The sequence below is a fragment of the Bos taurus genome, chromosome 5, assembly GCF_002263795.3.
Source record: "Bos taurus isolate L1 Dominette 01449 registration number 42190680 breed Hereford chromosome 5, ARS-UCD2.0, whole genome shotgun sequence".
NCBI classification, from domain to species: Eukaryota; Metazoa; Chordata; class Mammalia; order Artiodactyla; family Bovidae; genus Bos; species Bos taurus.
The window spans coordinates 105,263,280-105,286,938 of record NC_037332.1 but is presented as its reverse complement, the minus strand read 5'-3'; the positions used below and the strand labels follow the sequence as shown (position 1 = coordinate 105,286,938).

General features: G+C 47.8%; 1 protein-coding gene across 1 annotated transcript; it reads left to right on the top strand.

Moving 5' to 3' along the window:
• Positions 1–14,959: 14,959 nt before the first annotated feature.
• KCNA1 (potassium voltage-gated channel subfamily A member 1) lies at positions 14,960–23,325 on the top strand. Its single transcript, XM_005207204.5, has 2 exons — positions 14,960–15,558; positions 15,940–23,325. Exon 2 carries the CDS (start codon positions 16,446–16,448, stop codon positions 17,931–17,933), a length of 1,488 nt encoding a protein of 495 aa, XP_005207261.1. The 5' UTR covers positions 14,960–15,558; positions 15,940–16,445; the 3' UTR covers positions 17,934–23,325.
• The last annotated feature ends 334 nt before the right edge of the window (positions 23,326–23,659 follow it).

The following is a 23,659-nucleotide window of genomic DNA, read 5'->3' as shown; positions in this document are numbered from 1 at the left end:
AGGACTTAGGTAGCTTTTAAAAGAATTCAACCCCCAAGTTTAAAATCAATCGTGAAGGAAAATCAGGCAGGAAACACACACCACACACACAGGTTGTAAAGTCTGCCTGAAGACAGTAAGGCCAATGAACCCGCTTTACGAAGCCCAGTAGCTGCAAGATGAAAACAATCCACGTTGAGGAGAAGCAGAGATTACTCTGACACCGAGATTCAGATTTCTTCCAGAGACCTTCATAAAAGACACCGTGTACCCTGGTGGATGGTGTCTTTCACAGAGTTCTGACGATAGTTACCGCTGTGAATTATGGGGCTTTTTCTGATAATGTTCCTTGTTGCAAGCGAAAGGCGTAAAAGCAATTATACAAGCGACCCAAACCATGCTGCCCTCACTGAGTGCCTGGAATGACCCAAAGGTCAGAGCTCTAAGGCAGTGTTGCCAAATAGGACTTTCTTCAGTTCTGCCCAGTAGAGCCTCTGCAACGCCCAGTATAGTGATCACCAGCCATGACTATTACTCACTTAACACGTGGCTGGAGGGGCCTGAAAATTAACTCACTTTAATTCATTTAGATGTGAACAGCCACACGTGGCTAGTGGCTGTCATGCTAGGCAGTGCAGCTGCACTGCACGTCTTGCCAGCAATCTTTCCTTGATATTATTTCTTGTGACTGAGATACATTAAGCTACAGGGTTTAGTGAATACTTAGAGCAGGGGAAAATTCACAGAACATTTCTGGGTCTGCCGCAAAATGGAGAAAATTAGGCAGTAGAAGCCTCAAAACTCTATGCCTTTGGGTGATGTACTCAACACAGACTGTTTTGCGATGTAAACACTTCCAGTATATGTATTTTGGGTTAGGAATTATAATCTGTGTTCCAACACCCTAATCTATTTGTAAATTATAGACAAACCCATCATTTTAACAGCTTTTTTTAAACAGCAACAACACAACACTGCCAACCTCCTTTTCTATTCAACATCTGGGATGCTGAAACTTTTTGGAGAAAAAATATCACACAAGCAGACACACAGGCATTTCTTCCAGTTCTCGGTTTCTGATCTCAGCCGGGCCTTTGATGCTTTCTTGTGGTCCTTCTATAAGTGCCCTTTCCATACCTACATTTCCCCCATCCTTATCTCTGATGGGGTGGGGGGAAACTATCCCTGAAATAACACATTCGGGTGAAAATGAGAGGTGATCAACATGAGCCAGAGGTGACTGTTCTCCGGGGCATCCTTGCAGAGGGATCCACCATCACCCTGCTGGGCCAGGTGTAAGCCTGGGTTCTTTGAGGCCCAGACACAAGGGATGAAGTGGCTCCTCCTTTTCATCCTGGAGGAAAGGGAGGACCCTGAAAGGAGGCAAAGAAGAAACAGGGTGACTAGGGGAGAAAGGACTTCTCGGTTTCTCTAGATTGGGAGGAAGGTGATTTGGGAGTAAACAAATAAATACTCATCCTAGTCATTGGACTTTGATTGTATTTATGACTGATTATGAGAAATGGAGGGCTTCCCTGGTAGCTCAGTTGGTAAAGAATCCACCTGCAATGCAGGAGACGCCGGTTTGATTCCTGAGTCGGGAAGATACCCTGGAGAAGGGCATGGCTACCCACTCTAGTATTCATGGGCTTCCCTGGTGGCTCAGACAGTAAAGAATATGCCTGCAATGCAGGAGAAGATGGGTTGGGAAGATGCCTTGGAGAAGGGAATGGCAACCCACTCCAGTATTCTTGCCTGGAGAATCCCATGGATAGAGAAGCCTGGTGGGCTACAGTCCATGGGGTCGCAAAGAGTTGGACACGACTGAGCAACTAACACTTTGAACTCCCCCTTTTTAGTTTAAGCCATTTGTAGTCAAGTGTCTACTTCTATAATCACAAAGAGTTCTAACTGACACAAGCCCCTACATCTAAATTATTTATCCAAGTGTTAGCCAAGATAATTTACAAGACTGTTTAAAATCCTTAATGATAAATCCTTTAATAAGATTTAATGAGCAAGCTCAGCTCAAACTCACTTAACCATGAGAAAATCATTGAATTTTAAAACAAGAATTTCCATGATAGGAAGCTTCACAGCTGCCTGATTCAGCAGCTCACCAGGATCCAGGTTTTCCCTCTATTTGCTCTGACATCTTCAGGGTTGGCTTCATCATTCAGACTGGTAGCAAGATGCATATGCCGATGACTCATCAGACATGAGAGGATGAGATGGTTAGATAGCATCACTGACTCAATGGACATGAATTTAAGCAAACTCTGGGAAATAGTGGATGACAGAGGAGCCTGGTGTGCTGCAGTCCATGGGATCACAAAGAGTCAGATGCAACTTAGTTACTGAACCGCAACAACAGCATCAGAAGAAAAAGTCTTTCTGTGGCTCCTTCCTACCACTGAGGGAACCTTTCCCTGAAGCCCCCCAGAAGGCTTCCCCTCCTGTCTCTTGGGTTAGGGGTGGGTCACAGGCTGATTCCTGATGAGATACCCTGGAGCAGTGGGTTTCCTCTCAGGCTATGTACGAGGGGGTCCCGCTGGCGGCTTGGGGTGGGGAGCAAAAGTGAGGATTGGAAGCTCAGGAGGAAACCAGCGGGGTCCACCATGGTGACCAGCTAGGGGCTTTTTGACCTAGCTCCTGGCAACTTCTCTGGCCTTATTTTTTTTGTCACTCAGCTTCCTATTCTCAATCCTCCAGGTCTGCTGACCCAAGTTTTGTTTCTAGGTATGGTGTCAAGTCCCTTGTACATCTAGAACCTTCAGGTAAAGCGTGTTGCTGACTTTGGCCCAGAAGACACTTCGATAGCCACATCTCCTATTCATCTTCTAGGATTCATCTGATCTGATATTTTGTCATTTCTCCTGGGAGTTCTTCTTGATCTCCCCAGGCTGGCTTTAGGCCACTCTTCTCTACTGAGTGTGCCTCTGCCTGTCCCATTGAAGCATTTTTCATCTTGTATGGTAATGACCTGCTTGTGTCTTTGTCTCCACAAGGATAATAGGACCTCACTGAGGGCAGGGAGTCCATCTTGTCTCTGATTTATTACACAATGACTGAGGCCATCAATAGGTGCTCAACAGTGACTTTGTAAATGCTGAATTTCTAAATGTTGAATCCTCTTCTCCAAGTTGTGAACCTGCCCAAATAGTCCTAGGAAGATGGGAAATACCTCTGCTTATTCCTGCGACGAGATTCCTCCTTTCAAGGATAACTCAGAGTAGTTTGAAAAAATGTCATGGGGGCTTCCCTGGTGGTCTAGTGGTTGAGAATTTGCCTGTCCGTGCAGGGGTCGTGGCTTTGATCCCTGGTCTGGGAAGATCCCACATGCTGAGGAGCAACCAGGCCCTGTGAGGCACAAACACAGAGCCCAGGTTCTGCAGCTACTGAAGTCCAGGTGCTTACAACGGGGGAGGCCACTGCAATGAGAAGGCCGTGCATCACAGCAAAGAGTGGCCCACACTCACTGCACAGAGAGAGCCCGCTCCCAGCAACGAACACTCAGCACAGCCCCAAATAAATAAATCTATAAAAAAAAGAAAAGAAAAGAAAGAAACCATCACAGGTTAAGCTCTAGAAAAAACAAGAACTAATATTTCTAACCTTCTTCTGTCAGCTCAAGGTGCATCAATATGATTTATTTGACAACAATTAAAAAAAATTTATTGGTTTCTTTATTTGACTGCACAGCGTCTTAGTTACAGCATGTGGGATCTAGTTCTCCGACCAGGGATTGAACCCGGGCCCCCTGCATTGGGTGTGGAGTCTTCATCACTGAACCATCTGGGAAGTCCCAACAACAAGGTATTTTTTCAAATAAATTTAATTTTGGTATAATTTATACACAATAAAGTGTACTCATTTTAAGTGTACAGTTCTATGAGTTTTGACTTCCCTGGTGGCGCAGGTGGTAAAGCGTCTGCCTACAATGCGGGAGACCTGGGTTCGATCCCTGGGTCAGAAAGATTCCCTGGAGAAGGCAATGGCAACCCACTCCAGTACTCTTGCCTGGAAAATCCAGTGGAAGGAGGAGCATGGTAGGCTACAGTCCATGGGGTCGCAAAGAGTCGGACACGACTGAACGACTTCATTCATTCATTCATTTATGTAACCACCACCAAAATCAAGATCCAGAACTTTCCCTTCACCTAAAACTTCCCTCGTATACCTTTGTTCCTTTGAGCTTCTCTGGTACCAGGAAACCACTGATCTGTGCTTGTTCATTCTAGAAGTTCATATAAATAGAATGATAGAGAATGTGTTCTTTCTGTGAGGTGTCAATTCAAATCTTTGGTCTGTTTTTCATTATGTTGTCTTGTTAGTGAGTTGCAAGAGTTACTGACACGTCTGAATACAAGTCCTGTGTCCTATCTTTATACTGTGAACATTTTCTCCCCGCTTGCATTTTCATTTTTCTAACAGTGTCTTTTGAAGAGCAGACGTTTTTAATTTTTAGGAAATTCAATGTCTCACATTTTTTAGCAGTTTATGTCTATGTTCTGAATTTTAAAGATTTTATTCTGCATTTTCTTTTAGAAGTTAAATAGTTTAGCTTTCATATTTAGGCCTTCGATTCATTTTGAGTAGTTTTTAAACTACTGAAAACTCAAAAATGAAAAGTATTCATTCTAGTAGCTTTTTTTCGTAGAAACTGTAAGTGTGAGATATGTGTGAAGGTTTATGGTTATTCAGTTATTCCGGCTGCCTTTGTTGAGAACACTCTTTTCCGCATCTTAATTACCTTGTTGAAAATCAATTGATCATATAAATATGGACCTATTTCTAGACTCTCTGTTCTGTTCCAAGGATCTGTGTGTCTCTTTTTACAGCAATGTTGCCCTGTCTTAGTGATTGCAGCTTTGTAGTAGGTCTTAAAATAAGGTAGTTTAAGTCCTACAACATAGTTCTCGCTGTTTTTGTTTTTTTACTTCAAAAAAATATTATTATCATAGTTCTGTTTTAAACTTCTTTTATTCCAGGACTCTGTGTTTTCATATGCTTTAGAATCAGCTTTATTTTAGAACGAATTTCCGTGCACAAGACTGCTGGCATTTTGATTGAAGTTATGTCTGGGGAGAACTGACATCATAATAATACTGAGTCTTCCAGTCCATGATCATGTTATATCTTTCCATTTACTTAGGTCTTTTAGCATTTCTCTCAGCAGTGTTTTATAGTTTTCCAAGTATAGCTCTTATATGTAACATCTTGTTACATTAATATTTAAGCATTTTATGTTTTTTGATGTTGTAGGTGGCAGAGTGTACTGATTTTTATATATTCACCTTGTTTCCTTCAGCCTTTCTAAATTCACTTACTATTTCTAGCAGATTTTCTCATAGAATCTGTAGGATTTTTCCATATGCAGAATCATGTTGTCTATGAATACGAGCAATTTTATTTCTTTCTTTCCAATCTGTATGCCTCTTATTTCATTTTAGTGCTTCTGTCACCAACTAGGTGGCTAAGTGGTAAAGACTCCATCTGCCAAAGCCGGAGATGTGGGTTCAGTCCCCGGGTCAGGAAGCTCCCCTGGAGAAGGGAATGGCAACCCACTCCAGTATTCTTGCTGGGAAATCCCATGGACAGAGGAGCCTGGTGGGCTACAGTCTGTGGCGCACAAGAGTTGGACACGACTAAAACAACACCTAGGATTAGAGTACACAGCACTGCCTTGTTCCAGTCCTGGAAAGCGTTCAATGTTTTTACCGTTGAGTATGATTAAATGCAGAGTACATCATGAGAAACGCTGGACTGGAAGAAGTACAAGCTGGAATCAAGATTGCCAGGAGAAATATCAATAACCTCAGATATGCAGATGACACCACCCTTATGGCAGAAAGTGAAGAGGAACTCAAAAGCCTCTTGATGAAAGTGAAAGTGGAGAGTGAAAAAGTTGGCTTAAAGCTCAACATTCAGAAAATGAAGATCATGGCATCTGGTCCCATCACTTCATGGCAAATAGATGGGGAAACAGTGGAAACAGTGTCAGACTTTATTTTTCTGGGCTCCCAAATCACTGCAGATGGTGACTGCAGCCATGAAATTAAAAAACGCTTACTCCTTGGAAGGAAAGTTATGACCAACCTAGACAGCATATTCAAAAGCAGAGACATTACTTTGCCAACAAAGGTCCGTCTAGTCAAGGCTATGGTTTTTCCTGTGGTCATGTATGGATGTGAGAGTTGGACTGTGAAGAAGGTTGAGTGCCGAAGAACTGATGCTTTTGAACTGTGGTGTTGGAGAAAACTCTTGAGAGTCCCTTGGACGGCAAGGAGATCCAACCAGTCCATTCTGAAGGAGATCAGCCCTGGGATTTCTTTGGAAGGAATGATGCTAAAGCTGAAACTCTAGTACTTTGGCCACCTCATGCGAAGAGTTGACTCATTGGAAAAGACTCTGATGCTGGGAGGGATTAGGGGCAGGAGGAGAAGGGGATGACAGAGGATGAGATGGCTGGATGGCATCACTGACTCGATGAACATGAGTTTGAATGTACTCCGGGAGTTGGTGATGGACAGGGAGGCCTGGCATGCTGCAATTCATGGGGTCGCAAAGAGTTGGACACGACTGAGCGACTGAACTGAACTGAACTGAATGATGGTTGTTGTACATTTTTGGTAGATGCTCTTTTTTATTCTAAGGAAGTTCCTTCTGTTTCTAATGGGCCAAACTTTTATTTTTCTGTTTTGTTTTCATCATGGAAGGGTGTTGAATTTTGTCAAATAGCTTTTCTGCATCTATTGAGAATCTCCTCTGATTCTCCTGGTGGAGGGAGTTGCATTGACTGGTGTTTGGATATTAAACCAATCCAGCCCCCCTGGAGTTTCACCACCTGTGCATAGGTGCTAAGTAGCTTCAGTCCTGTGGTGACTCGTTGCCACCCTATGGACGATAGCCCACCAGGCTCCTCTGTCCATGGGATTCTCCAGGCAGGAATATTGAAGTGGGTTGCCATTTCCTCCTCTATGGGATCTTCCAGACACAGGGATCAAACCTGGGCCTCCTGCAGCTCCTGCATTGCAGGCGAATTCTTTACAGCTGAGCCACCTGGGAAGGCCTTCACCCTACCTACCCACATTTACTTTGGTATTCACTCACAGATTCAAGCGAACCCTGTGCAGATTTCTGGTACTTTTTCATGGCGTTGCTCCTTCCTCTTCAGTGCTTTGTCTCATAACTTGCAGCCACTTCAGCTTCACCAGACTCCAGCCTCTGTCTCTCCAACTCATCGAGATTTCCAGGCTCTGCTTGGGTCCCTTCTCCCCGCATACTTCTGGAAAGTACCTCTAGGCAAAAAGCCAGCCTGTGACAGAGCTCACCTCATTTATTTCCCTTTTATGATGGCTCAGTGGTAAAGAATCTGCCTGCAATGCAGGAGATTTGGGTTCGATCCCTGGGTTGAGAAGATCCCCTGGGGAAGGAAATAGCAACCCACTCCAGTATTCTTGCCTGGGAAATCCCATGGACTGAGGAGCCTGGCAACCCACAGTCCTTGGAGTTGGAAAGAATTGGACATGACTGAGTATGAATTCATGCACTTGCGAATAAGAGATCTCAGTTCTGCCCTGCCTCTTGCCCAGTGCTGCCTCACATAGTTTAGCCAGCTTTTTAGTTGTTCACGGTGGGAGAAAAGTGTAGCACCCATTACCCTGCTGTGGTTGAATACTGAAGTTGGCTAAAAGGATTATTATCATTGTTTTTTTAACTGTGACTCCACTGGGTCTTTTTTGGGGCACATGTGGGCTAGGCTCTCTATTTGTTGCACGCAGACAATCTTAGTTGCAGCGCAAGGGCTTAGCTTGCCCTTTGGCCTGTGTGATCTTAGTTCCCCGACCAGGGATTGAACCTGGATCCCCTGCACTGGAAGGCAGATTCTTAATGACTGGACCACCAGGGAAGTCCTGGCTGTAAGAATTCTTGATGGTAGGTAGTACATTAATTCTTTTCTCTGATTCTCAGTTATTTAGGGACTGCTTTATCCTGGGCGAATGTTTCTTAGAGAGCTAATGCAATGATTCTTAATCTTCCTGGTCACTTTTTTCCTTGACATTTTATGAAGTTTAACTCTGTCAGGCCCTGTTCAGTACTCAATTTGTCTTTCATGCTCACTGCCTACAATAATAGAGATTTTACAAATAAGGAGATGAAGATGTAAAATAATGGAGTGACTTGTTCATGATCAGAGTCATTGAATTAGAACTTATCCATGATTTTAAAATATAGGCTTTTAACTGTTCCAGTGGAAGCTTCCTTTGAGATTTTGATAAAGATCACTTACAGACTTGGTGCTCAGAAACAAGATTATTGACATATACAAAAGTGTGCAAGCGATTTCAGACGTTCACGGACCCCTGGAGCCCATCTAGATAAAAAGAAAGTGTTAGTCACTCAGTTTTTCTGACTCTTTGCGACCACATGGACCGAAGCCCGCCAGGCTTCTCTGTCCATGGGATCCTCCAGGCAAGAATACTGGAGTGGGTTGCCATGCCCTCCTCCAGGGGATCTTCCCTCCCGACATTGGAATTGAACCCAAGTCTCCGGCATCGTAGTCAGAGCCAGCATCTTAGCCACCAGGGAAGCCCGTATCTACAGATAAACTGGATCACAAGTCCCAACAAGAGGACGCCTGGCTAACGTGGTCATCCATACCACTCAGTATCATCTCACATTCCTGGAGAAGCTTGACGTTTCCTTTGTGTCTCCAAGTGATTCTACGTTCCCTTTTATGATTATACCTCAGACCCCCACTCATTCCCCATCTCTTAACACTGCCCTCAGCAGGATCTAAGGTGAGTGCACGTGGATATTTTCTAGCCTGGTAAGACCAGTTCTTTTCTTGCCACGTCTTGTCTAGCCGCTACATAACACTTAAGAAACCAATGCTAAGAAGGAGGCTATATTTAGAACTAGTTTCACATTTCCCATAAACAGTCATCAGAACTAATTCTATCCTGACTCACTTCCAAGTTTATCTTAAACAATCACTGAAATGCATGGTCCCTCACCCAAAGGGAGCCCACGACACTGCCAGGCAATCCTGCTGTGGTCCCTGATGCTTTCACCTTCTTTTCCCCCGGGTGGTTATTTCACATTTTTCCGCCTCCTACTTCTGAGACCTCCTTCCTACCCTCACTTTCAGCTGATGCCTTTGCTCCCCTTCTTAACTGAGAAAAAATTGCTTCTGATTGCATAAGTGAATGTCCACAAACTCCCCAGCCACATCCACTAAACTACTTAAGTCTGAACTCTGCTCTCACTTCACTGTCTATGGATTTGCTGTCCTTTCCCAAAGCCAATCTTTTCATTTGGATCTCACATCCCATTCTCCTTTTGCCTTCTCACGAACATTGCTCCAATGTTTCTCTTTCTACTGCATCAACAATTTTCCCCTTTCTACTGAATCATCCCCATCAGCATGCAAACATATTGTAATAGCTCTCATCTTGAAGGAAAAAAAAAAAAAAAGAGTCTTGTCACCCTTCGTTGATGGAAGCTTCTGCTCCGTTTTCCCCGTTGACCCCAAAATTTCAAGATCTGATTTTACTCACTGTCATTAGTTCTTCTCTCTCAGTTTCTTTTTATCTCATTTTTTTTCTAAATCTGGTAGTTAATTTTAATTTCCTCATTCTATCAGCAGTGTTCAAAAAAATAATTTTTCTCTCTTTCTCAAAACTTTGTACTTACACTGCTCTATTTAAAATGGATAACCAACAAGGGCCTACTGTATAACACAGGGAACTCTGCTCAGTGTTATGTGGCAGACTGGATGGGAGGGGAGTTTGGGGGAGAATGGATACATGTGTATATATATTATAGGGTGAGTCCCTTTGCTGTCCACTTGAAACTGTCACAACATTGTTAATCGGCTATACTTCAGATAAAAAGTTAAAAACCAAAAAACACTGTCGCTGTTGTTGTTGAGTTGCTAAGTCTATCTGTCTCTCTTTTTGCCTCCCATGAAAAACACTGTATTCATTTGCTTTCACGAACCGCACACACTGCTGGTTTGCTTCCCTCACCAGTCACTGTTTCTCTGTCTCCCTCCCTGGTACTTTCTCCTTGTATCAACCTTTAAGATTTAGAATATCCTGGGGTGCTGCTTCAGAACATTGGCTCTTCTCTTTCTGCCTTCATGTTCAAGGATGCTAGTCTGGGGCTCTGACTTTAACTACTATCTACCCCAGTGGTTCCCAGGGGAGGTGATTTTGCCCCCCAGGGGACATGTGGCAATGTCTGGAGACGTTATTGGTTGTCATGACTGGGAGCAGGTGCTACTGGCAGCTGGCAGGGAAAAGCCAGGAACGCTGCTGAACCTCCAAAAATGCACAGAACAACAAAATGAAAACACCCTCCACAACCACAAAGTATCCAGACCAAGTACCAAGGTTGAGAAATTCAGGTCTACACAATCCTCTTCGAACTCTAGACTCGCTCGTATGCCCAACTTCTCATTCATCATCTGCATTGGATATTTCACAGATAGCACCAGCCTAACATGTCTCAAACTGAAGTCTGAACTTGCTCTGCCTAGAAAACAGAACCTGAGCTAGGATCTTGGCTTTAATGGAAGGCATGGTCCCCAAGAAGTGAGCAAAAGGGAAGAGGGAAGGATAGAGGGCAAGTACAATGTAGCAAGTTACCAAGCTGACCACTGCTTCATGAGGCACGAAGAGATGCAGCTAGTCCTTGAAAAGAATAAAGAGAGAGGGAATTTACCTCCAGGCTTAATCCTATCTCAAGTCTCCTACAGGGCAACTCCGGCTGGTCCATTGAGTCAATGTCTCCACATGCCTGTGTTGGTCACCTGGAACTTTCTGCCATCTTTAGCACTCCAGATTCCATGCATTGTTGTGTGGTCAACTTCACTGGGTGGAATTCTGCTGCCGGGACAGACCTGGCTGACCCAGCAGCAGCTGAGGCAGGGCAAGTGGCCACAGGGAAGGAAGAATGGTAAGGCAGGGAGACTCTGAGGAAAAGCCTCCATGGCCCAAGGCAGTCATAACTAAAACACCCCAGGTCCCAGACTTTGTGCAGTTCACATCCTGGTGGGACAAGTGCTGTCCAATTCCTCCTCCAGGAAATGACATCACCATCCACCTGGTTACTAAGGTTACAGACCTAGAAGATGTTCTTGAACTGTTTCTTCATATCCGGAATCCTGCTATCTATGTTTTCAAAATGTAATCCCACTCCTACCACTCTTTTCCCTGTTTAAGCCATCTTCCTTTGTGCTACTCAGTAACCTCCGACCTTATGCCTTGCTCCTGAAAGTGAAAGTCTTTCAGTCGTGTCTGACTCTTTGTGATCCCATGGACTGTAGCCCGCCAGGCTCCTCTGTCCATGGGATTTCCCAGGCAAGAATACAGGAGTAGGTTGCTGTTTCCTTCTCCAGGGGATCTTCCTGACTTAGGGATCGAACCTAGGTCTCCCTCATTGCAGGCAGATTCTTTACCATCTGAGCCACCAGAATAACCTCTAAAAATGGCAAATCAGGGAATTCCCTGGTGGTCTAGTGGTTGGGATTCTGCTCTTTCACTACCAAGGGTCCAGGTTCATGTGCTGGTCTGGGAACTAAGATCCCACAAGTTGTGAAGTGCGGCAAAAAAAAAAAAAAAAAGGCAAATCATATTATGTTACTTCATGGATCCAAGTCCTCCGATAACCTCCCATTGTGCTCAAAATAAAATGAAATATTCTTAGAGTGGCTTAAGAGGCTCTGCATGAGCAGGTCCCTGCCTGCTTTTCTGACCTAGTTTCTCCCACACTTTTCCTTGGTCATTTCTTTCTGGTCCTCTTTTGTTTCCCAGATACGCTGTGCTTGTCCTTGCCTTGGAATCTTTGCATTGGCTCTCACACCCAGCCTTCTCATCTTCCTGTTCGCTACCCTCTCAGTTCTTGAAGTTCTTTGTTCGAATGCTACCCCTGCAGAGAGACACTTCCTATCCACGCATACCTACATTTGTCACTTTCTATCCTCTTATTATTATTATTATTTTTTTTACCTAACAGGGTTTATTTGTCTTTTTAAAATTCATTTGATTGAGGTATAGTTGTGCAACTATAACAATGTTGTGTTAGTTTCTGGTGTACAGCAAAATGATTCGGTGATATATACATATACCTATATGTGGTTGTTCATATTCTTTTCCATTATGGTTTATTACAGGATATTGAATATACTTCCCTGTGCTATAGAGTAGGACCTTGTTGTTTATCCATCCTGTATGTGATAGTTTGCGTCTGCTAATACCAAGCTCCTAGTCCATTCCTCCCCCATGGCAACCACAAGTCTGTTCTCTGTGTCCGTGTGTCTGTGTCTGTTTCATAGATAACTTCCTGTCCGTCACATTTTAGATTCTGCATGTAAGTGATATCACATGATATTTGTTTTTCCCTTTATGCGAACATGGAGAGGTCTGGGACCTCATGTCTTAGTTATTACCACGTACGTCTTCAGTGCTAGAACTTGGCTGACACATAGCTGTTCTGGGCTGTGCTTAATTGTTCAGTCGTGTCCTACTCTTTGTGACTCCATGGACTGCAGCCCACCAGGCTCCTCTGTCTATGGGGATTCTCCAGGCAAGAATACTGGAGTGGGTTGCCTCCAGGGCATCTTCCCTACCCAGGGATCGAACCCAGGTCTCCCGCATTGCAGGTAGATTCTTTACTGTCTGAGCCACCAGGGAAGACACAAAGCTGGAGCTAAGCAAATTGTTGAATAAATTAACATCTTCAAACCCTTATGGATGGCAAGGTTGCATCAAGTGAGTTCCTAGCTCAGCAACTTTCTTCCAATTCCTTGGAGGTCCAGACCTGCTCTAAAGACATCTGCCAGGGACATTGAAAATTTCCTGATCTTATTGTGCCCCCTTATTAAACCCTGAATTTAGGAATCTGGGATCTCCTCCAGTCTGTAAATCTCTTCTAGTAAGTCAACCTCCCAATGCTGAATCAGTGCTAGTGGAGACACAGGAAGCTGGGGAGATGACAGTCTGAGAAACTTTTAAAAGACACGGGGGCTACAGGTAAAGGGAGATACAGGAGCAAGGTAGGAAGCCCCTTATTGCTAGGAGATGTTCAGAAAATGTTTATTGGGTCTGCCGCTGCTGCTGCTGCTAAGTCGTTTCAGTCGTGTCCGACTCAGTGCGACCCCATAGACGGCAGCCCACCAGGCTCCCCCGTCCCTGGGATTCTCCAGGCAAGAACACTGGAGTGGTTATTGGGTCTAGTAGTAGGGTATTTGTTTTCAGATAGGGCTGTAACAGCACCAGCGACCATAGCAGGAGCAACTGAAATAGGTGTGTGTGTGTGTTAGTCGCTCAGTCCTGTCCAACTCTTTGCCACTCCATGGACTGTAGCCCGCCAGGCTCCTCTGTCCATGGTTTCTCCAGGTAAGAATACTGGAATGGGTTGCCAGTTCCTTCTCCAGGGGATCTTCCCAACCCAGGGATCAAACTAGGGTCTCCCACACTGTAGGCAGATTCTTTACCGTCTGAGCCACAGATATTTCAATGCAGAGCTTCGTGGGTTTTTTTTTTTTTTCTCAATAAAGCAATAAGGTGGGAAGGAAAGGAACTGCAGGAGTGGGATACAGGAGTGTGTGTTTGGAAGATGGGGGAAAGGGTAGCGCTTAATTTGGAAAGGAGGGGTTTAACAGAACCTCATTGTTTGTAAAAGAAAAGCTGGGATACGCTGCTGCGGGGGAGTGAAAAGAACAATACTTATTTTCTCTGAAAGGAAAGCTGGAGTTGGTGGGCGGGGAGCTTAAGTAGTTGGGTCCCCAGGATTGCTGCACCGCCTGGGTAAACCGGCAGAGGCCCCTGCCTCTCGCACTAGCCACAATAGAGCGGGGAGGACTCAATCTTTGGCTCTGATTAAAGGGGTGGGTGGTGTAGGCGGGAGGCAGCGCAGAGGCTGCGGTGCGAACGGGTGGTCCCTAGGCAGCCGCGGAGCCAATCGGCAGCGACTCCCGGCGCTCGCATCCTCCTTGGAGACTCGGCAGTAACTGAAGTGCCCGAGCTGCTGGCTGCCTCCTCTCGAGCTGCAGGCGCCCAGGCGCAGAAGCGTCTTTGGAGGCTCAGCTGTAGCCGCACTCCAAGCGCCCCGCGCACGCCCCCGGCTCCCGCTCCCCCCCGCCCCCCCAGCCCCTCTGGGCGGACCCTTTCCCTGAGAAGTGGCCAGCCTTGCAAAGTGGCCCCGAGAAGGCCCTAGGTCGGGAAAAGAGGCTTCGGAAAGGCGGACGTGGGTGGGAGGTGGGCAAGCCCCTCGCTTCTCAGATTCGTTCCAATTAGCACCAAGTTGGCAGACAAGCCCATAAACCCACGAAGCCTTTGGTTTCCCCCAAGTCACATTCTCGGTATTTCAGAATAGTCTGATGGCCAGCAAACTTCAACTCCTGTCGTAGGTCAAAGAGGGACACGCTCTTAGCACCACCGTCTCGCAGCAGCGCGACCGAGAACACACCCGGGTGATTTCCCCAACTGCAGAGCTCAAGTCCGCATCTCCCCCGAGGCCGGCGGGGCCGGGCCGGGCCAGGCCGGGCCAGGCCTGCAGACAGCCCCTCTGCGGGAGGGGCCGGACAGCGCGGCGAGACGCGGATCACCGCGGGGCTGCACAAACGCACGCCCATCCGAGGAGTTGTGCCAGGAACACAACCGTCTGCATTGCGTCGGACCTGAGCATTTCCAATGTGAAATTCCCGGGGAAGGTCGCGGCCGAGGAATGTGCGCGTGCGGGGCTGTGGACCAGAAGGGGAGGAGAACTGGTGGTCGGCTTTTCGGGGCCGGAGAAGGAAAAAGCAGTGCTGGCAAGGGTGGGAACTGAATGACAGCCACCCCCTACCCTCTGCCAAGCCACCCCCTCCTGTTTTCCATCTACCTCCTCGCTCCCGCCCTCCCCCGCCCTCCCCAGCCCACGCCCCGGTGGGCCAATCGCTGCTCCGCATTCCTGTCGCTTTCTCAGGTTTCTGCTGATCTAGCAGCGCCCAGAAATGGACCGAGGGGACCCGCGCCGCACGCACCCTGCCCCACTCGGAGCTGCGAACGGCTCCCAGCGCTCCGCGTAGCCTCGCCGAGGTCCGCGCGCGGGGGTGTGCTGGAGGCGGAGGGGAAGACCCGCGAGCCATGTAGATCCAGGCCCTAGCTCACTCGCCTCCTTCGGGATCGAATCAAGGGCTCCCACGGTGCTGGGAGGGGGCGAAAGCGCTCCGTATCGTCATTCGCTTCAGAGCTCCGGAGAGGGTGGCATTTTGCTCTTCCGCTCCGCAGCCTCCGGAACTCCCCGCACACACAGAGGGAGACAAGAGACAGAGTGGCGTCTCCAAGCTGCCGGCCACGGGTGAGCATGGGGGTAGGGAATGGACATTTCCGCCGTAGCTGCCCAGTAAAGCAACTGGCCGACTGAAGGAAGCAGGACCAGGGGCGAGGGTGGCGCGCTGGCCCTGGCGCCCCTCGGATGCTGCGGCTGCCGCGGCTCGCGCCAGGGTACCGCAAAGCCGACCTGCCGCATTCCCACTCGGGCTCTCCGCCGACTCAGCACCTCCCCTGCGCCAAGTCGGCCGGCCAGGTAGGGGGGCTCCCCAGCTCGGGGCTGAAGAAGCGGGGCTCGGGGCGACGGGTGGGGGAAGCCGGGGGGTACGGAGATGCTGTCTGGATCCGGAGCTCCCCGCAGCGTCTCTCGGCGCTTTTCCGATCTCTAGTTTAACCGAGTTGTAAACACATTGGCGGTCGGGCATTGCATTGGGGAAAGTGGGGTAGAAGAGCCCCAAACTTGGACTTCGGGTGTCTGCGTGTGTCTGTCTGCGTGTCTGTGACTAGCCAAAGTCTCGTGCTTTCTGGAAAAAAAAAAAAAAAAAGCTAAAGGTCTGTGCTCTTCCGTGTCTGTGGGTCCGTCCCATGTGAACGCTTCCTGATCTTCTGCCCCGTATCACTTTCTATTTTTCTGCAGCGTCCATCGATGGCCCCGGTGGGAGCTTAGAAGGCGGCAGGCGAAGAGGGCTAGGAGGGGGGAAGAGCCAAGGAGAAGCAGAAGGGGTGGCGGGCGAGGGGGTCCGCTGAGCCGGCTCCGCACCGGGTCCTAAGAGGGCTCGCGGAGGGGAGGGGAGGCCGGGGTCACCCCGAAGCCATGGCCCGGTCCGCTAGGACGGCGCTGCGTTAAGGCACCTCGGAGCAGGAAGACACACCAACTCTCCCCTTCCCGCCCGGAAAAGCTGCACCCGAGCGGCAGGCGAGAGGGATTCCAAACTGAGGAGCAGGCGGGGTGGAGGGGCGGGTCTCCAGAAGCCAAGTGGCTGATAATCTCCACCTGCCAGCTCGGAAGCCCCGCCTCTGGAGCGCCGGTGGGGAGGGCGCGTGGGTCCGCCACCCATCCCACCTCCCTCGCCCCTCCCCGCCCCGGCCCGGTCCCCCGCCTCCCGCCTCCGGCCACCATCTCTGCCTCCCACCACCTCCACCATGACGGTGATGTCTGGAGAGAATGCGGACGAGGCTTCGGCTGCCCCAGGCCACCCTCAGGACAGCAGCTACCCGCGGCCGGCCGAGCACGACGACCACGAATGCTGCGAGCGCGTGGTCATCAACATCTCCGGGCTGCGCTTCGAGACGCAGCTCAAGACTCTGGCGCAGTTCCCCAACACGCTGCTGGGCAACCCTAAGAAACGCATGCGCTACTTCGACCCGCTGAGGAACGAGTACTTCTTCGACCGCAACCGGCCCAGCTTCGACGCCATCCTCTACTACTACCAGTCCGGGGGCCGGCTGCGCCGGCCGGTCAACGTGCCGCTGGACATGTTCTCCGAGGAGATCAAGTTTTACGAGCTGGGCGAGGAGGCCATGGAGAAGTTCCGCGAGGACGAGGGCTTCATCAAGGAGGAGGAACGGCCCTTGCCGGAGAAGGAGTACCAGCGCCAGGTGTGGCTGCTCTTCGAGTACCCGGAGAGCTCGGGGCCCGCGCGGGTCATCGCCATCGTCTCCGTTATGGTCATCCTCATCTCCATCGTCATCTTCTGCCTGGAGACGCTGCCCGAGCTGAAGGACGAGAAGGACTTCCCGGGAGCCGTCCACCGCCTGGACAACACCACCGTGGTCTACAACGCCAACATCTTCACGGACCCCTTCTTCATCGTCGAGACGCTGTGCATCATCTGGTTCTCCTTCGAGCTGGTGGTGCGCTTCTTCGCCTGCCCCAGCAAGACGGACTTCTTCAAAAACATTATGAACTTCATCGACATCGTGGCCATCATCCCCTATTTCATCACCCTGGGCACCGAGATAGCAGAGCAGAAGGGGAACCAGAAGGGTGAGCAGGCCACCTCGCTGGCCATCCTCAGAGTCATCAGGTTGGTAAGGGTATTTAGGATCTTCAAACTCTCCCGCCACTCTAAGGGCTTGCAGATCCTGGGCCAGACCCTCAAGGCTAGTATGAGGGAGCTAGGGCTGCTCATCTTTTTCCTCTTCATCGGGGTCATACTGTTCTCTAGCGCAGTGTACTTTGCCGAGGCGGAAGAAGCTGAGTCGCACTTTTCCAGTATCCCTGATGCTTTCTGGTGGGCGGTGGTGTCCATGACCACCGTAGGATACGGTGACATGTACCCTGTGACAATTGGAGGCAAGATCGTGGGCTCCTTGTGTGCCATCGCTGGTGTGCTGACAATTGCCCTGCCCGTACCTGTCATTGTGTCCAATTTCAACTATTTCTACCACCGAGAAACTGAGGGGGAAGAGCAGGCTCAGTTGCTCCACGTTAGCGCCCCTAACTTAGCCTCTGACAGTGACCTCAGTCGGCGCAGCTCGTCCACTCTCAGCAAATCTGAATACATGGAGATCGAAGAGGATATGAATAATAGCATAGGCCACTTTAGACAGGCCAATATCAGAACTGGCAATTGTACCACAGCTAACCAAAACTGTGTTAATAAGAGCAAGCTACTGACTGATGTTTAAAAAGCCAAGCAAAGAAACTTTAAAAAGCCCCCACTTAGCAGCTTGAAAGACTTAAAAAAAAAAAACAAAACCCAAATCAAACCAAACCCCGAGTGACCAAAGTCACTCTCTGTGTAGATACTTTGCTAAGTAAGCTTTGGACGTTCCATTGAACTGTCAATGCATTGTCGCATTGCCAGTACTGGGCATTGCCCGTGTTGGGGGTGGAAAACCCGAAGACTTCAGGAACCATGAAAAAAAAAATATTTTCATTTTATTAAAAGAATGGGAAAAGAAAGTGTATTTTCTAAAACTGGTTTAAAATCACTCAGTCCACGAACTAGTCTAGGTAAAATAAGAATCACGTGCTTCCCATTTTTAATTCTTGCTGGCTTCTTTAATTTTTTTCTTTCATGTGACTGAATGAGAATTAGAGGATCGCTTAGAAATATCAAATGAAAATTTGCATGGGACTCTAACATGAAATCTTGGCAAACTGCACAACATATTTAAGACAGAGCATCAGATGTATTGTATGTAACATGATACACCAGCCAAAATGGGCAACGGACAGATGTTTTTATTTTGATCCACCGAACTGCATATTCCAAGGTGAAAAAAAAAAATTACTTAAGACTGGTTCACCAAGCACCTTAGAAATCTGATATTGGTCCTGGTTCTGTAGGGATTTTTCCCTCTGCCCCCATTCTTTTCTGATTCAAACTCTTCTCTAAGAAACAGTGATCACTGAGTGCAATTCGTTGATCCGTCTGCAGTGCTGCTAAGATTCTCAACTGCAGATACGCCCAGAGGGTCTTTGCTCACAAGTCCCGCACCCTGACCCCCGCCTCCAGAACTGAACGTAAAGCCTTAGCCTCCTTGTTGCAAGAGAGCACAAATGGAGCGAAGTGTAAGCATGTCTGAATCTGATCCTGATTTATTTTATAACCGCATGCTGAGAACGTTAACTCAGACAATAGGGGATAAGCTTAGTTAGGAATCGATTCTTCTGCAAATAGATTCTTCTTCATTTGCATTCACCAAAAGTGCACTCCTTCATTTATTAACTCTTTTTATTAGTCAATAAAGTACTGTATTTAAGTACCTATGTTAGTGAGCCAGGAACAGTACTTTTCGGAGCTCCAAGCATGTTCTCTTATTCAGCATTATGGCTGATTTGATTAAGGTGTACCTTGAATTAATTAGTGCATGATTCATTTAATGTAAAAACGTTAAAAAAATAATAAAAATTATGTTTGTGGGATGAAGGACCCAAAAGAAATAGTGGGTGGGGGTGGGGGTGGGGAGCACTTAGTCAATTTTCCTGCCTTTGCTCAGGGAAATGTCAGGTTTCTGTGCAGTTAGACAGAGAGGGGACCAATATGCCCATCCCTTCAGGGGAAGCTCAGTTGAAAAACGAAGAGATCAAGGTACATATAGCAACACCTAAGGACAAGTATTCTTTATAGCTAGAGACAAACACAAGCAAAACCAACAAACAAAGGTGCAATACTGCATGTTTTTTGGTGCATTCTTGAGATGTAAATAAAAAAAAAACAAAAACGTTTCTCCATTGTATGCACCCAAAGCCGAGCTGATTTCCTTTGGCAGTCCTGATTTGAAGTCTGTAGGGACTTCGGCCGTCCCCCTGAGGCTCCCTGAAGAAACTCAACCAATTGATTTAATAGTTGCTTAGTGCCTTTATCCTGTACCCACAGCGAACTGCAGAAAGTGCCTCCATTAACGCAGCTGAGAAGTTATGTAACAGAAAGGGAGGGAGGGACGGTAGGGGCACAGAGATTTTGCTTTTCCTTTTGCCACCCTGGCTGTCTCACTCCCCGTTGTGGGGACGCCATGCCATCCTGCACCTCAGAACAGCACAGACCTGCGAAGATGCCCTCTGACCATCCACTGGACTTGGGCCCCTTAGCAGCCTGACGTGGGATGGAAACTGAGGCCCAAGACCCATCTTCCAACTGGACACGCACCGTAAACTGGTTTTCTTCCTCTTTTCCACCAGAAGCCAATATAAACTCGTGGGGAATTTGTTTCCCACCAGGGGTCCCTCTGGACAAGCAAGGCTTCCTCGGGTCCACCCTAGCGGTCCTGGCGTATTTCCATCCTCCCTTCTGTCTGCAGCAGCACTTTGCCGTCTCTGATGGTCTGAGCTTTGCAGGCATCACTGTGGATCTAGGCACACCTGGTTCAGAGTAACCTTTTGCCAGCCTTCCCTCCTGGCCCATCCCCCTTCAGTTATTCCCAAGGATGCTCCTATGAGAGTCCCACCTGGCGGTCAACTCTCAGGCTGAACATCTAACTTCTGTTGCCCACTACACGCCATCCTGAGAACAGTGGGGACCCTGTGCTTAGCTGACAGAGAGCCTCACCATCAAGCCTCTGGAGGCCAGCAGCCGTCCATCGACGGGGAGGCACTCGTGGCTTTTTGAATGACCCGATGTGGGGACCCTCACTTTGCACTTAGCATGTGGCTGCCTGCTGCCCAACACCTTTCATTCCTGTGCTGCTGCTTCCAGATGTATTCCCTGTGGCTCCACCCTTCCCCTCCACCCTACCCTAGGACAGGCAGTGAGGCAGTAAACCAAGAAACTGGAGTTACACCCAGGCCTGCTGACTCCGCTGAAAGAAAAGAATGTGGATGTTTTCTCCTGTGTGGCTTCTGTGAATCTGTCAGATGGACGTGGCACACAGCAAGGAAGATGGAGGCCAAGAACTGCATGGCATCCGACCATAGGGCACCCACCCTCCCCGGGGTGTTTCCTTGAAACTTGACTCATCCTGGCTTTTCCTCTTACCTGCTTCTAAATCTCCCACTGGGGGAAAAAAAAAAAGCCAACCTCGTCCACATCTCCCGGGGCTTATCTTGATCTTTTTATTTAGACTTTGAGGTCTAGGACCCACCCCCCCACCCCCAACTTGAAACGCTACACTCTGTCAACAGCAATAATCTGCCCGGTACTGTGGGGGATGGGACAGAAAATGAGAAAATGGGACCAGGACTGAAAAGATGCACTTTGGCTGTGGGATACGCCTCTCACAGCCACATGCTGCATGGGCTGGGCCCTTCTGCATGTGTTACAGGGAACAGTGGCGCATGCAGGGGACCTGCCTCCCCGCCGGGACGAGAGGAGCCGCCGGTAGGAGTGTGGGTGGTTTGGGGAAAACGAATGCTGCTTTTTTCATCTGTATGTAGCTCATCAAAATCAAGTGAGTAAGACTGGAGGACAGGGCTTGTCTGTGTTGCATCAGCATGCAAAGTTTGACCCAGCTCTTCCCCTTTGCACAGGGATGAGCTGAAGTGTTTCCTGTGGACCTGAAGGTGCACTTAATGAAACTGCCTATTACAGAATGACTATCTTTTCAGTTTCTTTCCTTAGGTTTATCTTATTGGGGTTTTTTTTTTTTTGGTTTGTTTGTTTGTTTGTAGCTTTTTGTCCCCTTCCTAGGTCTTGAGCTTTCATGGCTCATGTCTTGAATACTGGTTTTCTCCAGAAGGGGGAAGACTGGTGATCTGCTCATAGCCATAGCTCAGCTCTTCCGGTGAATTGAGGCCCTAGTTTCATAGGGCAGCCAGGGAAGGGTTGGGTCACCCCTGGAGCTGTTAGGCAGCCCAGAATCTCTGAAGTGGTTAACTCAACTCGAGTGATCGGAATGAGAGAGACCAAAGACATCCGTTTCCTCTGTCCTCAGATTCAAAGACAGAGGGTAGCCAGGAAAGGTGTGTTTTTTGCACCTCCTCTTTCCCTGCCCCTGTCCGTGCCCACAGCCATTCCTCACTACCCACTGGAGAAGTCGAATTCTAATTATCAGTTAAAACAGTTCATTGGGAGCTGTGTTAGTGGGTTAGCCTGGCGAAATCAAATCAACCGATAGCAGATTATTCTTCTGGACTACAGCCAATGGACTGTAGTCATTTCTCTGAAATGAAATTGTGTGCTTGGTCAGATTCCCCGGTGGAGTCTGGACTCACTTGAGAAGACATAAAAGACAATGCCTGTGGATGGTGAGTGAGGACTAGGTTTCTTGAAGTAGAAATTTGGCTTAGTCTGTTGAGGGCCTTCTTCATCTTGTGTGTAGTTACAGAGCTTTCAAATGAGTTAACCTCTGAAGAGCCAGTGGGAATGGTTTCCTAACCCTCCCATTTAATAGAGGAGACCTCAAAACACATGCTTTTCGAAAACTGAGTTCCTTGCTTGGCAGATGAGATTGAACAAAAAGAGAAAAAAATTCCCATTTTTTCCCAGCCACAGCTTCCTCCTGGGAGTGGGGAGGACTGGTGAGTGATAACCATCAAGAGGACACAATCGTTAGAACACCAACAGCCAAACAGCCATTTTATCTTCCCACTTTTCCAAGAAAGGGTGAAGTCTTTCGATATTTCTGTTCATTTTCAGAAGACACACACGAATTTTTAAACCTGACACAACCCAAGTGAAGGGCCACCTCCGGAGGTGACCCCTCATCCACCATGTGGTGTATTAGTGCTCGTATTTATACATGGAATTTCAGGGTATACGCGACTACGTCCAGCACGACTCAGGTAAACTTTAGAAGAATGTACGTTACTTATCCTTTTTGTAAAGACGTGAACAGGAGCTGAGTTGTTACCCACAACTGTTCCCGTTACCTTGGGTCACTGTACGAATTCATTCAGGATAGAGATGTCAAGTTTAGAAGTCTGGGGATCACGTGCCGGTCTCTTTGCTCAGGCTAAAGGACCCTGGGCTTTCTTGGGGAGCCCAGGTGTATGTGAGGGAAGCCCTCAGGACTCTTAGCTTTAGGGAGATTAGCCCTAGTTGCAGTGATTTTCATAGGGGCTAAGTAGGAGTTAAGTTTTTTATGACATGGGACTTCAAAGAGGAGAGAAAAGTTTTGCATCCAAATCAGAGAAGAAGAAATGGTTCAAGGAAAGAAAGCAAAATTAAACATAACCCCCGGGTTAAAGCTGTCTCCTTTCTAAAACCTACAGACACACCTTTCTTCTCTGTCCTGCACTGCTTAGAACTGTGTCATCAGAAGCTGTAAGTAGAAAGCATGGGCTCTATACGACATACCTCTAATCTTAAAGTCTTACCAAGGTTAAAAATCCCAACGGAGTCGTCTTAATTTGAAGTGCACCATCAGGACAACAAACCACTTAAGCTTGAAAAAGCGCATTTCATTTCTTTGCGTTCGCTAGTTGCGGACACCTTGAGTTAACGACGTGTCTCATTTTCACCTACTGTGCGTTTCCCCTGCCCTAATTGTCTCATAGGTCGGGTAGAGGACACTGAATGGTATGAATCGAGAACCTAATTGAAGCGCATAGTATCCATCTATGCAATTTTACTTGCTTCTGTCACTTTATGATCTGTTCATATTTGGCATCAATTAAAGATAATTTTTAAGGATCTTATCAAGCAATGTGTCGACTGGTTCTTTGTTTCTTGTGTAACTGGGTTTCGGGAACTCTGTCTTGTGGGGTGCTCTTTAAATAACATGGTAAATCCAACATACAATTGAAGTTACCTCATTTTCTTGGAGGGCTTCCCAAGTAGCTCAGTTGGTAAGGAATTTGCCTGCAATGCAGGAGACCTGGGTTCGAGCCCTATGTTGGGAAGATCCCCTGGAGAAGGGAATGGCAACCCGCTCCAGTACTCTTGCCTGGAGAATCCCATGGACAGCTGAGCCTGGCAGGCTACAGTCCATGGGATTGCAAAGAGTCGGACATGACTGTGTGACTAACTTTC

Bases quoted from the DNA above. Each gene is read 5' to 3' on its own strand.
- KCNA1 (XM_005207204.5), top strand. From the start codon at position 16,446: ATGACGGTGATGTCTGGAGAGAATGCGGACGAGGCTTCGGCTGCCCCA.